The 24,943-nt window shown below is 29.1% G+C and overlaps 1 protein-coding gene across 3 annotated transcripts in view; it reads left to right on the forward strand.

The window, feature by feature from the left end:
- Positions 1–24,943, forward strand: part of LOC113377507 (protein jim lovell) — a 99,858-nt gene that overhangs the window by 67,647 nt on the left and 7,268 nt on the right. Inside the window, exon 5 of one of the 3 annotated variants that reach the window (XM_026617858.1) lies at positions 10,071–10,073. The exons of the other annotated variants lie outside the window; for them this stretch is intronic. Coding sequence (XP_026473643.1) covers positions 10,071–10,073 — 3 coding nt within the window. The remainder of the gene's footprint in view (positions 1–10,070; positions 10,074–24,943) is intronic. 3 annotated transcript variants of the gene reach the window in all.

Consider the following 24,943-nt stretch of genomic DNA (forward strand, 5'->3'; position numbering starts at 1 on the left):
AAAATTGCCCAATATAAAGTAGGATATGCTAAAACTCTAATGAGCTATTCAACTAATTATTATACTCAAAAGTAGTAAATGAAAAGAAAAATAAAGGCGGTGCCGCTAAAAATGAAAATAAATATTTTATTACATTTTGTGTATTTTATAAAGAATTTTATGCAATCTTTTAACAATGAACTCATTGTGTATGAGGTGTATTCCTAAAATTGTAACAACATTATTACCTAATATAACATATAATATCAATGTTTTAGAGAATAAGACCTCCAAAATATCGTTATTCCACTTCACAATAACAATAACATTTAGACAAAAATTCTGTTGAAAAATTTTCAATATTTTTACTGCAGAAGCGACGGTTTATATTATATTGGAAAACTCACATCAGATTTTCACAGTGCTCGAAATACAACAAAAATTAATTATCTATGTCTATGAAAAACAAAATTTGTGTAATAATAATATTGGATAAAATATCATTGGCTGACTGAAGTATTAAACAAAATTATATATTCTTCTTACTCTCTACATATTCTCAAATTCCTCATCAGAAAAAGTTATTAATACAAAATATATAAAGAAAAACTACTAACATAATGACTAACATTATGGAAGAGAAACTTACCACATTAACATTTCAAAAAGGTTAAAAATATTTTTTTTAAACTTGTCATTATTTTTATGCTGGAAATATGTTTTCAAGAGAAAATAGACATTTTCCAGAATTTTTGCATCAAATTACAAATCATCAGTATTTACAAGTTTTACAAATTTTAATAATAATCTAAAATATATATCAAATAGGTAGATATAGAGTTAAGAAGTATCACGAAAACAGACACTTAGTTCTATTTGTTGTCCGGAAAAAATTGAAGTTGATAATTGATAAATCATGAATCATTACAATTACGTCTTTAAAATTTGACGACTGATATATATTTGTTTTAAATGAAAGTACCTACTTACGAGAAAACGTTCTGAAACAATTTATACATCATAATGCTTTTTATTTACTGTAAGTTCCATTATTAATATAAATATACTTTTAAATAAATAGTAAGTTTTTACTTTGAGTACGCCTTATCTTGGTTTTGAATTGTAATTAAAAGTTTAATTGAAGACGAAAAAAATCTAATTTCTATATTTAGTATATTAAAAGATAGGCAGGTAAACAGCATATTACAAATACGATTTTTTAGTATAAAAATCACAAAATAGACTGTTTTGTTAAAAAATGTGAATATCATAACTTATATTCTCGATAATAGTCCTCTAACATATTGTTATATTTATGTATTTTAATCTCATCTTTATTCAAATTAGATTTTTTGTATTGAGGTTTAGTATCAAATGTTGTTCAATGACAATTAAAATGAAAATTGGATAAATTTTCGATTCGATTCGTGCCATATATGATTTTACGCAAAAGTTTGAAACTTATTCTAAATTTAATCTACTGGAAATTCTTGTTTTGCTTTTAATGATGAAGAAGGTATATATTTTGTAACTTTTTCCGTAAAGCTTTGAAGTTCTATAGTTATGTACATGCATACAACTTTATATGAAGACAGAAACTGTAAGGTCACGAACTTTGAACATTTATATTATAATTTTTCTTACTTTTTCTTAAGTAAATCAGAGTTTTGGCTATAAAACTTATTTGGCATTCTTAAAAAACAATCATAAATTAACACTTTCATTAAAACTGATGTTTATTATTTGTCCATTTTGTCTATTCTACTTTTCTTTTCTTAAAACTGATAAAGACAGAATTCTAAATTTTAATTTTTTGCTGGATACTAGTTAAAATAATGTCAAATATTAACGGATATATATATATATATATATATATATATATAACTAATTCATACAAAAAATTCCTAACTCATATGAATGTATAAATATGATAGAGCAGTGCTTAAAGGGTCCGCGGGTAAAAAGGTCCACCACCGGTATCTCAAAAACAAGTAGAGTTAAGACTTTTTTTAACAACAATATGAGGGAAAAATACGTTGCTATCGGGAGAAAAACGTTAATGTTTGAAATCCTTAAAAAAAAGTATTTTCTTTTGTAATTTTTTTTTGTTTTGAGAACTGTTGCTTAGTTTAAGGATCGCAATATAATTTTTTCATATACGTTATATATTTGTTTCATAGGATGTATTGTTAATTACAAGTTAGATTCAACAGTTTTTTTTTTATTTAACCTCTATAAACGTTCACACCCGGAGGAGTAAAAAAAGTCCAACTGAACTTTTGCCTTGGCAAATGTGAAAAAATTAAAAGTGGCAAATAGAATAGTGAATTAAGGTAAAAAGGCAATTTACAAGAGATAAATTAAACAAATAGTTATTCCAAATCTGTTGATGAATATTTCTATTGAAATACCAGATTTAGGTTATATACAGTGTTATCTGTGTTTACTTTTTTAGGCCTGTTTCTTATTTTGACCTTATTCTCATCCAAATTTCTCTTTTCGTGATCATATTTAAGGAATTAATAATGCTGATAATTTGTATGTGAAAATATACATAGAATTGCAAAATGCTTCAAATTGAAACATTTTTACGCAGCTAGTCAAAGGTAAAAATTGCTTCGTATTCAATGAACTTCTTTTTAAAGCGTAGCAAAATCCATTTGTTCAAAAATCTACTCGAGTCAAATCTTTAAATTTGAATGTCACTCTTTTAGTTTTTTTTAATATTTGTAATAATTAAAAATGAGCTTTAAAATGTTACGTTTTAATGATGACACGACTGTTTATTTTCATTTGAATGGGAACGAACAAAGCCTCCAAATTCCATAATTTGTATTAACAGATTTAAATATGAATAGCAATAAATCGCGGTTAATATTTTTATTTGATATCCATTTTATAGTTTATAATTACGTACTGAGTTCCGTAGGACAACTCTGCGTTTCCTCTATATAAATTCTCCGGCACCACTAGTTTATGTGTTAATGTAAATATGCGCATTATGCAAGTAGCACATTTAAAGTTTTTTTTGAGGCGAATGTGCAAGTGTTATTTTCTTGTAAGAGAAATGTTATTTTGATTAGATCTCTTCTATGAGCACAAATCTCATAACAGCCAGAGCAGGGCGCACTCAATACACTCTGCATGCGATGTACTGCATTTTGTGGGATTCTTTTTGAATTCTCAAATGCAATTATGCAGAACGTAAAATATCATTTTCTTTTCACAGAATTATATTATTTTCTTTCGAGTTTTTTTCACCAAAACTGAGTGGGAGAACTCATATGCTTGTTTAAATTTTAGTAAAGCAATATTTTTACTTCTCTACTATTTATTAAGTGAATTTGTATGTAAGGTAGGGTCCAAATTTACTTTCAGTAATTATACTGTGTGAACCAAATAAACTAAATTACAACGCAATATATGTATTACAAAAACCTACTATCAAACCATGTTCAGTTAATTCCTAGTTAAAGAAATGAGTTTTCTTACTATTTTTCTGAAACTTGTTATTTGTCCTTTTTTACCCCATGGACGAGATAAATAGCGACAACCAGGAGCCAAACAAATTTAATGTCTTATTTTTAATTTTGAAGAAATATTGCGAAATAATAGCTACATTATTCAAGCAGTGCAAAATACCATGAGCACATTATTTACAAAGATCATACTGTATAAGCCATGATCTGGAATTTCGTCAGATATATTCAAGCAGCTGACGATGAGTTAGAATAACTATTAAATACATTTATTTCTTATGAAATAGATTTTTAACTTAATTTATTAGTTTCTTATTTTTTACACCTTTTTTAATGTAAAGGTTTGGAATTAGATGATTCCTATTACACCAACTACATGTTAGTTTTTATAGAGGTTATATATAAAAACTGTTGAAGCTAACTTAAAATTAACAAAACATATTATAAAATAATTAAATAACGTATACTTAATTAAATTTACTTAAATATATTATGCTCTCATAAACTAAACAACAACACTCACTAACAATCAAAAAAACTAACAACGAAAGAAAATATTGAGATATTGATGGTAAACCTTCTTACCCGCGGACCTTTAAGTTCCGCTCTACCCTATATTTTATTTTTATAAGCTTAGTTTAGATTCTTATATTTTATTAGGCAAAGTATAATAATTGATCTAATCGAAGACATATAGACTAAAAAGAGACAAGAGAAAGGAAAATATTATTAGAAAATTTTACCGGATATATGAGCATGGAAAATTACAAAATTCTTTTCACATAATATTCAAGCAAGTTTTTCTCTCAAAAGTATTTTGAGGTTGATACACAACTTTCATACAAAGATTTAATGTTACAATTGTATCTCATTCTGATCAAAATTTTTGATTTGAAGATAATTATATTATAAAAATAAAATAGTAAAAGTTAATAGTTTACGTAATAATACAAATCATTAAATCTCAAGATTTTTTTTGTGATCTAGTTTTATTTTAAAATTTAATTTGAGGTTTCAAAATTATTGAAGCAATACATTTTAGATAGTTCGATGCAGATGTACATTTTACAATTTATCTATCATCTTAAATATTAACAAATTATGCATTTTTAAATAAACTTATGTTCTTGTTAAGTTTTTGTGATAAGTCGTTTAAACGCGTATAAATATAGATAATATTTCTTAAACATCTTTGTCAGTTTTTGTGTTTAAGGAACTAAACACAGTTTTTACTTTTAATAAAGTGAGGTTACTTTAATTAGCTTAATTTTAGAAATTATTAGTATAATAGTGTTGTGTTTACATTTGCTAATAAATGCAAGTTTATTAATTCCCCGTAGTGCAAGTTATAGTAATAGTCCAAAAATCGAACATGAAAATTCTTGCATATCTTTACTTTTCTGAGGTTTCTGAACATTTTAGCATATTTTAGAAAAAAATGATGTGTGTATGTATGCTTGCCTGGATACAATTTTTGACGACGTTTTTGGGATATTTGAATTATTCAAAAAGCATTCGATTCCTATTAATAAGGAGACGTGCTGATTAGTTTTTGGAAGACAGGTCCAATCGTTTGCGAGATATAAGAAAAAATGCAGAAAATAAAAATTGAGTTTTTGAGTAGACAGAGAATCCGATTTGAACAATTCAAAAAACATTCAATTCGTAATGATGGGGAGACGTTTGATTAGTTTTTTGCAATACTCGTTTCGGAGATACGAAGATAAAAGTGCTAAAAGTGTCAGTTTTTGAGAGAACGAAGCATTCGATTCGAATGATTCTGTTTGTGTTGCCAGTGTGAAGAAAGCAATTGTTTTTTGGGGAAGCCATTTTTTTCTAAATTTCGAATATATTTTTTTATTTGCAATTTTTTTAATGTTGAAAAAATATCGCATGCTAATTCTAGTTAAAATTCTAGAGTTTACTTATATACTTGAAATAAATTATTTTAACTTTGCAATTCAGCTTATGCAATTCGTAGAAATATGAGATAAGGTTTTTTAATTCTAACGCTGATTAATCAAGTTTTTTTTATTTACTTTCTAAGTAGACATATATAAACGTCGTTGTATAATTTATTAATTTATAAGCTCAGATATTTTGTATATAAGATATGAATACTGAAAGTTACAGTATTTAATAATCTATTTGAAAATATTGAAAATTTCTCGATTATTTCATTACGGTACGGGAAGTTGAGGAACGATGCCATGAACCCCTAGTTTTTTATTCTACTGACAATGAGTGACGGTCTTGACGTAGACCGAAACGTATGGTTCAATAAAGCTATATTTTTTAATTGGTGCTATGCCCGAATCAATAATACATTTATATATAATATAAATTGGTATAGGTATAGGTATATATAAATTTGTATTGTCAATGATCGATTCGAAGCGAGCGTCGCGTACGTGCATTGCACTCGGTTGCAATCCTTTCCATTGGCACTGTTCAAAATGATACATTCCTCCCGATGTCTTTTTTATTTATAAAACAGAATGATTTTAATTAGAGGTGTTCCTGGGATGCGATTCTTCTCGCTCGTTGCGGGGTGCGGGATGCGGGGTGCGTCGTCGTTCACCGTTCACCGTTCACCGTGTTCACCGTGTTCACCGTAGTTCGTCGTGTGCATCGTGTGCATCGTGCATCTGCAGTGTGTGCGATTGTGTTCGGTTGTGCATGTGTGCCGACTCGAGTGCTGTATGCACTTTTCTCGTTGACAATAAAAAGTGTATATGAACGATGATGATAAATGCTTTTTACAAAAGAATGTCATTCGCGGAATTAAGACTGGAAGAGGCGTGGTCAATAAACGATCCGTCCCACTCTTCGAAAATGGGAATAGGTGTAGAGACGTTAGAACCCAATGGTATACGAGGAGCACAATACTAACTCCGTGCACTCATGAGAATGGGTTACGTTACGTGCTTGATAGTGGCTAGAACTTCGGGTTATTATGTATACGTTATTTCCCTTAGTATATATATATCTGAAGATATTCTATTGCTTCGAAAACATGCCCGCAATCATATTTCACTATTACTATTACATTGCTTTATCTCTAAATAACAATGTAAAATGGACTCGCTGGCCCGGCTGTTCGATTGCATTAACGGACTCTTAAATTATTACTTTCTCGACTTTAAATATATCCGAGATTGTTTTTCGAAAAGATTTTCATAGATCTTGAATTATTTCTTTTTATCTCGTATATTCGCAGATAGTATAATATATAGGTCTATCGCATAGTACAGTGAAGGATTAGTATTCAAGGCGTTTTGTTCAACATAAAACATCATTTGACTTTGAGGTTATACATATATGGTAACTATACGTCCCGGATTGGACTATTGCATCACTGATTTTTATAGAAGCAATATTTTTTCTGGACTTAGGTTTTTTGTCCTGCATTGCACCTAATTAAAAAAAGTGCTAATTTCACAGCTAGTATTATTGTTACAAAACCGAAAATGTTTTGCACATTTAATTTGTGACTTGAAATATACGCACTAAAAACGATATTACTTACTATTGTAATTATGAAGAAAATTTTACAGAAAATTGTACAGCGATACAAAAAAATAAACCTACAAAAACCTAAAGAAATAGACCTACTGAAAAAGATTCATAAATCAAAAAAATGTGAATAATTTTGTACTCATTATAAGCAATTCTAAATAAAAAAGATTTAATTCGTTTCAGAAATCTGAGTCTTATTTTGTCCTTAATATATATTGAGGACATAATAAGACTTAAAGACTTAAGACTAAACTATATATGGTTTGTTATTTATAATTGGTCCTAAAAAATGAATAACTAGTGGGGTGTATAGCATCGTGCTTTAAGGTAAATTGCTGGAACTTTCCGTTCCGTAACGGAATGTGCGAGGAATACTGAATGTTTTCAAATAGATTATTATTAATATTGTAACATTGTCTAATATTTATAAGAATTATATAAACTGAATTGCAAAGTTGAAATTATTTGTTTAAAATATATTAGAACTCTAGTCAAAACTAAAAATAAAATCTGAATTATTTTCGATATACAAAAAAATTTTAAACAAACATTTTTTTTCCAAAATCAATTATTTTGTTAAGACAAGCAGAAAGTTCTCTGAATCATTTAAATCGGGCGCTTAGTTCTCTCATAAACTGCCATTTTTTACACATTTAGCTCCGTATCTTTGAAATGGCTGGGCTTGCTTTTGCCAAAAACTAATAAACACTTCTCCCAACCATTACTAATTGAATGTTTTTAGATCATTCAAATCGGATGCTCCGCTCTCAAAAACTCGATTTCTATTTTCTGCACTCTTTGCTCTTTATCTCCGTAACTGCTGGATCTGCCTTTGCCAAAAACTAATCAGCTCATCTCCCTATCAATAGGAATCGAATGTTTTTTAAACCATTCAAATCAGTTGATCCGTGCGCCCGAAAACGTGACTGGAAATTTGTATTCATACATACATACACACACACATCCATTTTTTCTGAGGTATGCCAAAATGAAGAAACCTTCAAAACGTCGAGAAATGTTAATTTTCAATTTCGATTTTCGGCCCATTACAATAACTTACCCTACGGGAAGGTAAAAAACAATACTTATGGTATTAAAATTAACTTATCACCTGCTAAGATTCATTCCTGGATTTAATATAAAAAGACATGGTCACCATATGCATGTACTACTTTCTTGTCAATCTTGTTTCTCAATTTTCTACGACCACATCATTCAAAATGCACTATTTAGTTCATTTAGGTAATGTCACAAAATTAAGTAAAAGCTATTTGGTAAATAATAAAAACTGATAGATTTTTTACATGTCAATATTGACATCCAGCATCGAGGAATATCGCTACACATCATTCTCTTATTGATTGTACAATATTTATAAAAAACCTTTTGTAAAATTCAGTAGTAGTAGTAGTACTACATGAATTGGCCAAATTCTTTTACAACTTTTAAGATATTTTTAATTTATGAAATATATTTGAGAAACATATATGCAATTGTAATAATTTACTATTTATTTATAAAACTAATTATAATACAAAATATTTTATACATTTCAAACTAATCTCATTTTGCAATGGAATCTACTGATGGTTTTTAAGAGAATTAATTTCAAAGATTCAAAATATTTTAGGCTTTTTTATCAATGTTGCATCTATTTGGAATAATTACCTGTACTATATAATCAATAACACTACGTGACAGTAAATATTTTTCCTAAGATATTATGATGGTTTTTAAGCATCCTCGAGGTGATTCCAAAAAAAGTAACAGAACTTTGCTAAAAGCTCTAGTTTTAGGGATATACCAATCTGCTAGTTTTACCTCAAATTACCAAGAAAAATAACACATTTTATTTTATGCATTTAAAAGTCTTTTTATATAATTTTCGAGCATGGACAATGTCAGTTGTCAATGACAGTTGGGTGTATGGCATCGTACCTTAAGGCAAATTGCTGGAACTTCCCGTACCGTAACGAAATGTTCGAGGAATACTGAATGTTTTCAAATAGATTTTTATTAATATTGTAACATTGTCTAATATTTATGAGAATTATATAAACTGAATTGCAAAGTTGAAATTATTTGTTTAAAGCATATTAGAACTATAGTCAGAATTAAAAACAAAATCTGAATTATTTTCGACATACAAAAATTTTTTCTTGAAAAAAAAAAGTTGAGACAATTTTTTTTTCCAAAATCAATTATTTTGTTAAGACAAGCAGAAAGTTTTTTGAATCATTCAAATCGGACGCTTATTTTTATCAAAAACTGCCATTTTTTACATATTTAGCTCGTATCTTTGAACTGGCTGGACCTGTCTTTGCCAAAAACTAATCAGCTCTTCTCCCTATCAATAGGAATCGAATGTTTTTTGAACCATTCAAATCGGTTGATCCGTGCGCCCGAAAACGTGACTGGAAATTTGTATCCATACATACACACACACACACATACATCCATTTTTTCTGAGGTATGCCGAAACGTTCAGAAACCTTCAAAACGTCGAGAAATGTAAAAAATTTTAATTTCGATCTTTGGCCCATTACAATAACTTACGGGAAGTTAAAAAGTCGATGAAAAATCCACATTACATTTAAGAACTTCTATATAGGACTTTTTTTTAATATGTTAATTGAATTAGTGTGACTTTTGGCCATTTAGGATGCATTAATGCATTTGACTTTTTTGTGAAAAAATAACTATTTTCAATAGAAAATTCCAATTCACAATGTACTATTAAAAGAAGTGTAATAACTTTGGTTCAACGTGGGTTGATTACAGATGTTACATATAAGTATTTTTTATAAATATGAAGAACATTCTTTAGAAGTCGGACGACTTTTTCGCAGGATATTAAACTGGAGATTTAAATGACTATATCCGTGCTATTATATTTAATGTTTGCGGTTTATTATAAATATTTTTCACGCATGCTGGCATCGGCGATTCTCGACCACAAACCACCATTCGTGGAGTTCCACATTGTTTCGCGTTCCAAGCTACCGATTCAGATTGAAACGTTATGTCATTCTGATCATCAATTTCTCTAATTTTGATGAAAAAATGCAGAAAACAGTGAACTGAACATAAAAGTTGGTACGAATTATTTGACCAAGGATTAATTATTACTTATAGCACGTTTTGAAGCAAAATATAATAAACGCAGTGGCAGAAATTGAGCCACTCGCAAATGTTGTCTAGAATATAATTCATTAATTTTTAGGTCTTTTGATTGTTTTGAATAAGCTTTACTGTGCCAAAATTTAAATAAATCAATTTTATGATTTGATGTTGTGATGGGTCAGTGGGTCACATCAACCAAACAAAGATCGAACTTTGTTCAGTAAAATTTCCAGTTAATTACTAATTATAAAAATTTATTTTGTTACCCTATAGACAGGGCAAAGAAGAACAGCCATAGGGTAAATAGATCCAAAGTTTCATTTTGAATTTTAAAAGAAATTTCTGAAATAATAGCTACTTTATTCAACCAATGCAAAATAAAAATTTCAAATGCACATCTTTTTGAAAAGATCACACTGTATATAACCTGGATCTGGTATTCATTAAAATTATTTATTGTACTAATTCGAGTTGGACTAATTATTAGTATAATTCATCTTCTAGATTGCTTTTTTAACTTAGTTTACATATTTATTTACTATTTTCGTAGTGTTTTCACCTTTGCCAGAATAAAAGTTTAGTTGGTCTTTTTTACCTCAACTACATATGAGCTTGCATATGTATAGAGGTTCTGTAAAGAAAACTGTTGAATTTAACTTGAAAACACAATGCTTTTTATAAAACATTTAAATATTGTATACTTAAAAATTATATTCTATTATCTTAACTATATACTATAAAGTAGCTCAAAACCGAAAAACTACCAACAAAATAAAATTGTTATAAATATTGATACATGGCCATTTATCTCCTTACAACGACGTCGTAAGAATTAAGGTAATGGCTGGTTACACATCTTTTTCCTTCTACTTTAAAACAGCATTGTTAAAAATTTCTATACATGACTTGTTTTTGAAATAAGGGGGGTGGACCTTGAGCCCCACAAGCCACGAATTCCAACTATCAAATAAAAAGCAAAGGTATTTTTTAGTATATTTATTACCTAATAAAACTGTTTTTATTCATAGTATGTTGTTTCTGTAGGTATGCTTTTTTCCTTGACTTTTTTTCTTTTATTTTTCCTTCTGTTTCAAATATGGTTCTTCTTTTCTTTGTATTCTCATATGTCGATTACTCGTAATTATTATTATAGATCTGCAGGCACTCATAACCACGCCAAACTCGTATTTGTAGGAATATTATTTTTAATGTCTTCAATATATTTAACTATTTTTATTCTATATTTTTTCGATTCTCAACAATTTTTTACTGTTGCAACCATTATTTATTAAAAATAAACAAAAAACGTATCATCAATCATTCATTTAATAGTTGTTGTATCTAGGCTAATTATTAATGTAAGTTTTGTGCAAATTGGCCAGCAGATTAATTAGTCGTACATAAAAGGCTTATATATATTAACAGATCACATTTTTTATTTTTTTCTATTTATTTCAGATTGTTTTAATTGCTTTACGCTTGTCTTGATTTAACCATTCCAAATTATCTAGAATTTCTTTGATTATTTTTTTTACTATTATTGATCACTGTTACATTTCCATTCTTTTCTCTACAGTTAAGTTTATTAGGTGTTTACATTCACATTCAATTTTTTATGAAACCAGTAGTTTTTGGTATTAAATAAAAAAAATATATCAAGCTAAAAAATGCATGGGTAAAAAAATGTCGAGATTTTATTTAATTGGTTATGTACATCAAGGCTTTACTCGCAAGGCAGAGGGCATTCTAACAATATAAAGTTTTTTTCGCTAGAACTCAACATACTAATCGCGTCGCTTTCTTGAAGATATCCATCAATGCGGGAAGTAATTATTCCCTTCAAAGTGTTCAATAAATCAAGCGTGATATAATTATTTTATAATCAACAAATCTGTAAAGTAAAACTGTGGGTCAAGTGTGGGACGATTTGTCCATCTTATTTGCTGTAAAGGTAAAAATTCTCGCGCTGAAAAGCATTCAGAGAAGCGGCGGAAATCATACATATAATTGATTCATTGAGGTTATTCTTAAAGAAATAATACTAATATTGATCTGATGTCACATGAAGACAATAATTTGAAAAAAATGTGTGAAAGGCATCACGATGGATCATCTCTTGAATTAATTCAATTTTAGCATATAAACATAAACGGCAGGTCTTGCACTTGCAATACATCAGTATTTTTTTATTCTCTGAACTGGTTTTCTATTGAAAATTTAAATCGAGCACCAACTTTATGATTAGCTACACGAAGAAACTAATACGAATAAGTAGATAAGAACAAAAATGAGTAAAGGCGTCATTTTATTGAACTTCTAGACATCATACTTAAGTGCTTAAGTCTGCATCTTACAATTTTCCTTCTAGCGCTGTAGTCTCTATTCAGAATGCCAATTATATGAATAATCAATAAAATGTAATGCAAAGAGCAGAAAAAGGGTAATATTACGTACTCGATACATAAACAAAGCCCGACATGTAATTAGAGTATGTTACTTGATCTGTATAAAATAGAGATTGATTAATAAGAATGGCAAGAATTAAGATAATTGACAACTGTAAATATCATTTGTAAATCAAGGGAATGAATAATTGACAATTAAGGGAATAAATACTTAGCAACAAGAACTATTACATCGATAAGTATATTTATAGAATAAATGGCAAATGACGTTTTATGAATACTGTGTATTCAAGTAAAGAATCAATCTCCAGAAAAACGAATACAATTATATTATCATTGGTTTAAGAACACCATTTGTTCTCTTTGCTTTGTTTACAATAGGGGAGGGCGAGCCGAAAAGGCTCAAAGCGACTTTGAGCCATTATATGGTAAAAACTAAATAATTATATCACAACAAATAACACATATTACACAAACAGCTATTTTACTATGTTCAGTAAAACTCCCAACTAATTCATCATTTAAAAATATGATTTTTTTGCTGTTTTTCAAAAAACTGTCACCTGGTCCTTTTTATCCTGTAGGCGGGGTCTAATATCTTATTTTCAATTTTAAAGGGATTTTACGAATTAATAGCTACATTATTCAACCAAAACGAAATATAAATTTCTTAGGTATTTAATTAGTTAGGTACATTTTTTACAGAGATAACACTGTTTTTAACCATGATTTGTTATTTCTTCAGAAATAATTATCAGTATAGTTGCAATAACTTTTTATTTAAGTTATCTCTGGTAAAATTGCTTTTTTCACTTAATTTCTTTTTTTATTTACTATTTCTGATGGTTTACACTTTTGCCAAGTTAAGGCTCAGATGGCTCCTTTCACCCAACCCATATGAAAGCTTTTATAGAGGTTATATAAAAAACCGTTGAATTTAACTTGAAAATAACAGTATATATTATAAAAGATTTAAATAACGTATACTTAAAAATTATATTAAAGTCTCGTAAACTAAACAACAGTGCTCACAACCGAAAAAAAACAAATAATAAAAGAAAATACTTTTGTTATGGATTTTCGAAAATTGCAGTTTATCTCCCGATGGCGACGTCGTAAAAACCAAGGTGATGGCTGGTTACACATCTTTTGCCCTCTACTTTCAAATATTGTTGTTAAAATTTATTAGCTTTACTTGCTTTTGAGATATCGGTGGTGGACATTTTACCCTCGGACCTTTAAACCCCGCCCCTATAGATTTCTATAATATACTTTTCTAACTTTTGCTCCCGTATTACTATGACTTGAACTTCTGCTTTCAATACCCTGTATTTAGTGTTCTAGCGCAAATTGTCGGCCACCAGCATTCATTTTTGCTCCAGTCTTAGCTCTGATATTTTTCTTTTCATTAAACTATGCAGAGGGGAACCATTTTTGCAACATGGATTTACTCCAGTTTACTTTGTATTTTGCAATCACAAACAGTTGAATTCTTTTTTCGTCCAATCCTTGCAGTACTTTCCTATTTCGATCTTATCGTCTTCAATCTATGCAGGGTCATGTTCCAAATATAGCATTTAATGAATTTAATGTGAAATTTAAGGTTCGATTTGCTTTTCAGTAGCGTCCTGCTTTTTGCAGAGATCGCTTTGATGCTGCCAATCGTATCCCTGATCTCCCACGTGCATCATCTACCGACAAAAGTGTTCGTATGCACTCGTACACATGTAATACGTGCCTGTATAAGTAGATATACATATCATGTTCGTTCAGGTACAATAGGGACTAGCTGTAAGTGGAATTCTGTCTTAAGGCAATTAAGGCATCGTGCCTTAAGGCAAATTGCTGGAACTTCCCGTACCAAAAATTATTATTTTTTTAAAAACGATTAACATTTTTGAAAAAAAAATTACTTTGAAAAAAATAAGATTTTTGAGAAACTATAAATTGGCCAAAAAATTACTTTTTTTTGAAAAAAAAATTTTTTTTAAAAAAAAATTTTTTTTTAATTTTTTTTTTGTTTTTTTTTTTTGAAAAAAAAATTTTTCTTTATTTTAACATATTGTGGAAGATCTGAACTTTTTTCAAAGCAATCGTACTGTTTTAACTGCATAGGGACAAAATATAAAGCGCGTAAGTGCCGCGTCGCTGTCTAACGCATAAGCATTGGTACAGAACCCATAGGAATGTTAACAAAATGTATACTTATTGTTAAAATCTCTATAAAATATCTGATAATTTGATGTGCATATGTCTAATGATCATTTTTGACCGCCAAATGGCTCATTTTTTTACTTTTTCCTCCATATCTCCGAAACCGCTAGACCTACCTTCATGAAAATTTTATCGATTCTTCATCTTGTCAATACAAGTGAAACGTTTTTTTGAATTATTCAAATCGGACGCTCCGTTCTCTTAAAAACTGAGTTACCGTTTTCGGCACTTTTTGCCCCGTATCTTCGGAACGGCTAGACCTGCCTTCGCCAAAAACTAATCAGCACGTCTCCTTATCAATACGAATCGAATGTTTTTTGAATTATTCAAATCGGTTGATCCGTGTTCCCGAAATCGTCGACGAAATTTGTATCCGCACATACATACAACACACATACATACTACACACACACATACACACACACATACACACACACATCACACACACACACACCACACACACACACACACACACACACACCTACATCCATTTTTAAACCTTGCGGAGCCCGAGACCTTTCCAACGAAAGCAAATTTGTCGAAATCGGTTCGTGCGTTCTGGAGTTAAATCGTCAGGAAGGAAAACCCAACTTATTTTTATATATATAGAAGATATATATAATATGTATAGATATACATACAGATACATGTGTGATCTATAATTATAGGGATGTTTGCAAGCTCTTAGGAAGAGTTAATATTACTCGCATATTAAAAAAAGAAACCAATGGTGCATGGCATCGTTAATTTAAAAATGTTTGAAAACGCTGATATTTTTTAAAAACTTAGAAATTTTATGTAAACTTGGACATTTTTTGAAACCAGAATTTTTATTTTATTTATTTATTTATTTTTTCGATAACTTTGATATTTCTTAAAAGTTCGAGATACCCATTCATGTTTGTTGATCCAAATCTCTGATTTTCGATCACCAAATGGCATTTTTTAAACTTCTTTCTGGATGTGCGAAATTCAATCAATTCTTTAATACGTCAATACAAGTAAAAATTTAAGTGAATCATTCAAATCGGATACTCTGTTCTCTCCCAAACTTATTCGCCATTTTCACACCCTTTGCTTCGTCTATCCGAAACGGCTGGACCAACGTTTGGCAAAAACTAATCAGCACGTTTCCTTATCAATTGGTATCGAATGCTTTCTGGTTATTTCAAATTTTATTTATTTATTTGTGCTTCCAAAAACATGGACCAAAAATTGTATCCATACACACGTACATACCCTCATTTTTTCTAAGATGTGCCAAAACGTTCAGAAATCGTAAAGATATGAAAAAACATTATTTTCGATTTTTGAACGATTGCTATAACTTGCCCGAAGGGCATTTAATGAAATAAAATGACATCTATTTATCATAATTATCTACGTCACGTTTTTTCAAAAATGTTATAAACGATGCAAATCAAGTGTACACTCTTATTGCCTTTTTCTCGGAAACCTGATTTATTAGATCACATATAGCTGATCATGGTGACTTTAGATTTTCTAAGGTTTTTGGCTCTATGGAAGATTTGGGACGTTTTTATTAATTTTTGCTTACTCCCTGAAACTAAAATTCAAACTTATACAAATCTAATTAGAAACTAAAATTCAAACTTATACAAATGTAATTAGTAGATATTAAAATCTTTTTAGCACTGAAGTTTTGAATATGAGGCTTGGCCATTATATTTAATTTTAATTTAATTTTTTTTATATTTTATTTATAGATAGAAAGGTACATATAAAATTTGTAGCAAAATTATTATTTTTTCAAAAACTCATGGATTAACCCTTTCCGGCGGAGGAAGGGTTAATTTGTACAGTTATAATGATTAAATTAGATCAACGTTTTCGTGTGATACCTTAATTTATTTGGTTTAAACTATGATCATTTTTGCATTTAAACAACGTAAAAAAATCTGCACAATTTTCTTCATTATTGACTTTAGTAAGTAATATTAATTTTAGTGTAAATACTAAAAATAAGAACCTTTTCATAGTTTCGATACCGAATCCGGGACAAATATTGTTTTTAGAAAAATCCGAACGTAAGGTGTAAATCCGGGATGCATGGTCACATTAATAAATTGGGTATTTATGATATATTTAGTATTGAAATATGATCCAATATTGTTCGCTTTTTTGATTGAATTGTCTAAATCTTAAACTATATTCACCGAATAGTATCAAGTGCCTACGACTAATACCACTGACTCTGCATGGAAACTATTTTCAAATGCACGGTGTGGTCTCTATCTCTGGCGCAATTGCAAAATCTATTGTCGGGCATTTTGACGACGAGTTGTTCTCGTGCTGTCGAATTAAAGTTCGACAAACACGAACAAATACAATAATGTGATAATCGAAAAGATTAGATCGTTATAGAATATTTTAGGATTCATTAATTTTCAAAGCAATTTTACGACAGAATATAATGCAATGATTTTGAAGATATAAAATTATGATACAAAAATGCAATTGAAATAATTACATACATTTTTTAAATTAACTGTCTCATTCCTATGTTCTTGATTTTTCTTTATTTTTTTTTTATCAATGGTAATGTTGACCATAACAAGTTTCTTACGGCGTCCTTGTAAACAATAAGAGATTTTTCATTCAATAGCTTTATTCCACAAATTCTATTTTAAATATTCGTTTATCATAATTTTGTTTAAATGTTGAAGTAATATATTGAGTGAAGCCAAGAAGCTATTACCACAGAAAGATGACTTAAGTTCATGTCGAAATGCACACAGATTAATGTGCAAAAATAGAGCTAATCGTCTTTTTGAACAGGGAGAAAATATTTCAGACTTTCAAAGAAACATACTACAAAAAGAGTATAAAAAATGCCCATATATTCTTTTTTCAAATAACTTAAAAAAATAGTATTCACATTGCTTTCTGGCCCTTAAAACTTGACTATATTCATATACCAATATCATATAATTCATTTATTAAAAAATAAAGATGTTAGTAACCAAATCGATAGTTGTGATGGCCTACCCTAATATATTATGTGAAAATATGAAGAAAATATTTAGACACAAAAAAAGGTCATGCAATAATACTGACAACAATAAATTCAAAATATTCCTTGCCAACTATTTTAACATCAACAATCACTGATTTGATTTTTAAGATCTTGAAATATTGCATGGAAATCTTCAGAATGTATAATCATCCGAATATATTCATTAGCCAATTTCGGTTAATTTAAAAACAGATAAATATTTTACATGATGCATACATATATTTGTTAAATACTTTATAGCTTATTCTTTGTTTACCCAATTATTATGGTTTTTCCCTCATTGTGAGTTTTATTCACATTTAATATGATAACGTAAATAATTCTATCTTACACTCAGGATAGATTATGCTAGAATATTGTTTCCTGTTCGTCATCCCGAGTTGTTTTATTCACACATTCTTACAAAACTACATAATTATATCAAAAAGTTTTACACTTAATTTACCGCACATACATATATTAATTTTTAGAAATTAATAATTACACAGGTGCTGTCTGTATTGGGTGTGGAGCATATGTTTTCCAATGTAGTTGGGGGTCAAATGGCAAAAAATTGATTTTTTTTAAAGAAAAAATGATAAAAACTAAAATCTAGTAATCTCTTGCATGATACTTAAAATCCTATATTTTTTTAGGTTTCCTCACTTTTTCTACCTTAAATGACTATTGAGTATTCGCTTAAATGATCTTTTAATATTATTTGTAGAATACAGCAGTATTTTGTCAGCACATTTTCAGATATTCAAATTGCAAAAATGGTTGCAGATTGTGCAGAGGCAATGGGGAAGAAATATGTTTGCAAATTACTGCTGAATTATACAAAAAACTTAATAGACTTTTTAATTGGAACTCAATAGTCATTTAAGGTGAAAAGGGTGAAGAACGACAAAAATGATAAGATTTTGATCATTATGCAGAAGAATTACTAGATCGATTGTAGCTTTTTTTAAATAAATTGTTGCGGTTTGACCCCCAATTTTAACTTAAGATTCATATTCAGCGGTAAAAACTACATTGGAAAACATACAGGCAACTTTTTTATTTTATTGACCTGTGTTATCTATTAATTTTCAAGAATAATTTTATAAAAATGTAATAATTTAAATTAAATAATAGAATCAACATCATTTGTAAAGGAATATAAGTTTTTATTTTCAATTTCCCATAAGGTATTTATAGTAATGAGCCAAAAATCAAAAAGAAAAATTTTTGCATATCTTCTCGTTTTGAAGGTTTCTGAACATTTAGGCATACCTCAGAAAAAATTGATGTGTGTGTGTGTGTTTTGTATGACCGCATTTTTTCGTTCACGTTTTCGGGCGCACGGACCAACCGATTTGAATGGTTCAAAACACATTCGATATCTAGTGATAGGCAGATGTGCTGATTAGCTTTTGGCAAAGGCAGGTCCAGCCGTTACAGAGATACAGAGCAAAGAGTGCAGAAAATAGAAATCGAGATTTTGAGAGAACGGAGCATCCGATTTGAATGATCTAAAAACATTCAGTTTATAATTATGGGTAAATATTCTTCGAACATTTCGTTACGGTACAGGAAATTCTAGCAATTTGCCTTAAGGCACTACGCCACTCACTACTAGTTTATTTATTTATTTAGGCCTTTCTATAATTTTTTTAAAAAACTAATAACATAATTTTACTATTTTTAAAAGATCTGCAAATAATTAAAAAGCACAATATCTACACGTACACACCAATAAATGTATCATAACGTATTTGAGAATCAAAATATTTTATAAAAAAATAAAACTAAAAGATGAAGCAAACAATATTGAGATCATACAACAATACATTATCAATAGAATATTGATCTAGTATTGTATTAATGTATTCATGACTCAAATAGTGAATTGTTGTATTGCATTTTTTTTCTATCTCAATCAAATCAACTGGTCCGGAGGTACTTTTGAATCCGAATCATCCGCTCCCTCCAATAATTATTTTCAACAGCTTAAGAGAGAATATGAAATAAAAGTGATGTTCTCGGTGAGAAATGGCATCGTTTCACAATTTCGACTATTTCGCTAAATATTTCGTATCGATTTATTCGACCCGATAATTGTGTGAGCTCCATACGACACAAGGCATACGGCGCGGTGTGAGACATTTAAGATCCGAATCGTGTGCAATAGTGATGAAAATGTCAGCCGCTTGTCTGAGGCACTATCAGAATTAGTTTGTGTCTGTGATCTTTAAATCACGATCTGAGACCTCTCTTCGAATACGTGATGTGAAACTTTCATTGGCTTTAAATCAATTTCACAATAAAATATATAAATGCTATATATATGGATCTCCGTGAATACTGATTACATTGTTATTTTTTATGTTTAGGATGCTGATTCTTCTGCCTGTTTTATATTTTGTTTCAAATAAATCTACATGATTAAAAAAACGTTTGGAGATGAACATATTAAAGCTATATACATATATATATATATATAATATATATATATATATATATATATACGGGGCTTAACGGTCTACAGGCAAAAAGGTACACTACCGATATATCAAAAACAAATAAAGTTCAGAATTTTTTAACAATATTTGAAAGTAGAGGGAAAAAGATGTACAACCAGACATCTTCTTGATTCTTACGATATCGGTGTAGAGAGATACACGACAATGTTTGAAAATCCATAACAATAGTATTTTCTTTCAAGAACAAGAAAGTTTTGTTTTTTAGTTTACGAGACTTTTATATAACTTTTAGGTAGACGTTTTTTAATTGATTGATAAGATGTATTGCTATTTTTAACAGTTTTTTTGTATAACCTTTATACAAGCTTACACGTGGGTGGGGTAAAAAAGATCAACTGAGTTTTTACCCTAGCAAAAGTATAAACAATAAAAAATAGTAAATAAAAAAAAGGTAAAAAAAGCAATTTTAGCAACAGGTAAGTTAAATAAATAGTTATTCCAACTCTGCTGATAAACACTCTTGACAAAATACCAGATCAAAGATATTCACCATGTTATATCTCTGTAAAAATAAATGAATAGTATATTTTATAAATAAATGAAATAGGGTGGGGCCCCAAAGGACCAATTTAACTTTGAGCAATTATATTGTAAAAGCCAAACCAATTATAATACAATAAATAAAGAATATCAAACAAACTATCTGACCATGTTATGTAAAATTGCCAATTATTGTAGAAATGTGTTTTTTGCTGTTTTTCAAAAATTTGTCACCTGCTTCTTTTTATTTCAAAAGCGAGGTAAGATGGAACTGCGAGAAGGTAAACAGGTTGAATGTCCTATTCTTAATTTTAAAGAGATTTTACGATATTATAACTACAATACTCAACCAATGCAAAATATAAATTTAATGAGCACATTTTTGACAAAGATAACACTGTATATAACCATGATCTGGTACTTTATTAGAAATATTTATCAGCAGAGTTGAATAGCAATTTATTTAATTTATCTCATGTAAAATTCCTTTTATCAACTTAATTTTATTTACTTTATTCCATTGTTTACACCTTTGCTGGGGTTAATGTTTATTTGGTCCTTTTTACACCACACACGTGTAAGTTTCAATAAAGGCTGTATAAAAAAATTGTTGAATTTAACTTAAATTAATAATACATCGTATAAAACAATTAAATAACGTATTATTAAAAATTATATTAAGGTCACGTAAACTAAACAACAATGCTCACATACAAAACAACTAACAACGAAAGAAATTACGTTTGTCATGGATTGCCGTTTGTATCGCGATCAAAGTCATAAGAATCAAGATGAAGACTGATTATACATCTTTTTTTCTCTTCTTTGAAATACTGTTGATAAAAAAAATTATTAACTTTACTTATTTGTGAGATATCGTTGGTGGACCTTCTTACCTGCTAACCTTTAAGCGCAGCTCTACCCTATTATATATTATATTAGATAAAGATTATATATATATATATATATATTATATATATATATATATATATATATATATTATATCATAAAACAAATTCAAACAGCATATGAAATTTTCTCATTTGATGTTTTAGTACAAGGATGAGCAACCCGCGACCCGCGGGCCGCATGCGGCCCGCCAGAGGTTTTTCTGCGGCCCGCCAAGCATTTCTCAACTACAGATTATTTTTCTAGATATTTTATCAAATACGGCTGTGAAGACTAATTTTGTCGTCAGCCAAATTTCTAAATTTAAAATGATTAAATAAGTAAATCTTATAAAGTCGCGAGGGTTAAATCATCGTCAATTTAAAGACTTCCTGACAATTTAGATCGTGAATACGGCGATTTTCAATACCAAAAGTACGTTAGCTCCATAAAATGGCGAATTACAATTGTTTTTGGATATGAAATAATAATTATAGTACTTTCGTTATTTTGGTAATGAAGAATAATATCTTTTGCAGAATCTTGTGTTTCACTTTTCATATTCAAAGAAAGAAAATGTGAACAAATTTTAATTGTAATTCCAAATGTTCAAAGTTAACAAGACAGCTGTTTTCACGTAAATGTTTTCTTCGCCATTTAACATTAAAATTGATTTTTTTTTTTTTGGAAATACGTATTTGTGCGAACAATTACACAGGTCCACAAAAGAAAAGTTGCTAGATAATAATTAATTCAATCATTGGATAATAATTTAAAAATGTAGATTGAAGATTGTGCCAGTTTTTAAATGTTTTTCAATATTTTGACCATAGATTTATCTTCAGCGGTAAAAGGTACATTGGAAAACATATGTCACACACCCAATCCAGACATCTCTTTTTTGTGGACCCGTGTTAATTTCAAACATAAAATTCATAAAAAATTACCACCCATCAAAACTGAGTAAAACATATCAAAGCTGCATACGCGTTGCATTCTAAATCTAAAAAAACGGCTGGTATTGATCAGCTTATATAAAAAAACAGCCAAATTTTTTATTAAAGTTTTCAAGTAGAATTGTTTTTCTTATAAATATTATTTGTTTTCATTTTGTATTAATATTCATAAACACTTATGAGTGTTCAATCGTAATTATATAAAATATATACGTTGTTCAATTTTATATTTTTGTTATTTCCTTATGGCAATTTTGTAATTTTGTTGCAATTACATTATTCCTGCGCTCAGTCAATTAATCTTTTAACTTGACTTTAGATCAGACTTTTGAGTTTATGGAAAAGCTTCAATTTTATTAAAAAAAGCAAGTTATTTTTATCATGGCTTGTATGGCCGTGACAATTTTTTAAAATTTCGTCTTTATTTTAATTTTTTTATGCGGAATGGAAAACTACACACAACTCCAAATTTTCTTATTTTATAATAGTCATTTTAGTAGTCCAATCATTTTTATATAGCTCAGTATTCGATCAATTAACTATTATCGCATTTTCTGTAAAAGTTTTTAATTGAAATTTGATTAAGATTGTTCTGAGCTTATAAAAAAGCTTAAATTTATCCGCTATAACCGCTGCAACATTTCAAAAATGGCAACGAAATGGTTACCTCCGATAAAACTGATTTGCAGGCTTATTCTATTGTACAAAAATATTTTATAAGAAGTACATAGTTTTTGAATGTCTCACAAAAGGAGCTATTTCATAAAAAAAATAGAAATTTAATTTTAAAATCAGGAGATAAAACTGTTTTTGAGAGAAAACTGGATTTTTTTTCAGAGTATAAGATAATTACAATATGGATGTTAGCATTTTAGCGTCGCAGTGGGCAAATTATCAATGTAATAATAATTATACATTTAGAATTAGTCATTTCTTATACTAATGGTTTTCTAAAAAATATTTTCTTAGCCGGGTCAGTTAGTATATATATATATAAATTACGTGCGGCCCGCCACAAAATTTGAAAACTTAAATTGGCCCGTGGGTTAAAAAGGTTGCTCGCCCTTGTTTTAGTATTTCCTTTTTGGTCAGTCGCTTTCTCAATCATCGCGGTAATTCGGTATAAATGGTGTTACTAATGTTCATGCGTATACCGTATAATGAGCATGTATTTATTTCCGTATTCAAATACGTTTTGTTTAACTTATCCCTTAAAGATTGAAAACGTATACCTTCCAAAATTCTATTTGTTTATGTATCGATTACTCGGAAAGTGTTGCATTAATATGAGTCATATAGTTTGCGGATGGCGGTATTTAAAAGTAATAAGATACCCCTCGGGAAGATACCCCCGTCATTGTAGCCAATGCAAATGCCCTTAAAATAGAAAACGGGTAATAGCCCGATCACACGGCACGTAGGAATTCATAAACAACGAAGTATAAGGATAATGTCGATGAACAATGATAAACAACAATGAATTAAATGTAATAGGACGAGTCACTTACCAACACAACTGGGCCTTATGCCCAGAGGAATTTACAGAGTTTTCTTAAGATATTCTTCTGTCTGGTTGTCTATTACAGGGGCTTTTGTTTAAAAATAAATACGGAATTTGATTATCATATGTGAAGCAGTTGTTGGTTGGAAAATAATGGTAAATATAAATTATGACTTTAAGGGGCACAACTAGTTTAACCGCCTAAAGAAAAGGTGATTTTTGGGAATTTATATTAAAAAAACTACCTCATCAATCATTTCAAAATTTTAGGAATATATTTATACACGTTTTAAGAATACATAGTAAAATTTTTGAATAAAAAAATTAAATATTTTTTAATTTATCGTCGATCTCCAACGGCGCGACAAAAAAGGCCCTTCACTGCTGCAGTGATTCCGGCCTTCTACATGGATGAAATTAAAAAAAAAAAATATCGTTAAACTAAATAATATTGTCTGTAAAATGAACTACGATAAAGAAAATAGATCAAAAATTGACAAAATGACGGCGTTTTTTTTTTAAAAAAGTCGAATTTTACCCAAAATTTTGGTCGTTTTAGGACTGCCAAAATTCGATTTTTTATACGATCGAAAAATCGATAGTTCATTTTACGGAGAACTATATATAGAACATGTAAAAAAAAAATTGATAGTGATCGGATCATTTGTTTTTGAGTAATCGCTGCAGCAAATTCGGAAAATGCTGTTTCGAGAAAAACTAGTTCAAAGATTAAATGATCGTTATACTATATACTATACGATCGAAAAATCGATAGTTCATTTTACGAGAATTAAAAAAAAAATATCGTTAAACTAAATAATATTGTCTGTAAAATGAACTACGATAAAGAAAATAGAT

The sequence above is a fragment of the Ctenocephalides felis genome, unplaced genomic scaffold (genome assembly GCF_003426905.1).
Source record: "Ctenocephalides felis isolate EL2017-DRISC unplaced genomic scaffold, ASM342690v1 CF-g0.4_SCAFFOLD_01886, whole genome shotgun sequence".
Lineage (NCBI taxonomy): Eukaryota > Metazoa > Arthropoda > Insecta > Siphonaptera > Pulicidae > Ctenocephalides > Ctenocephalides felis.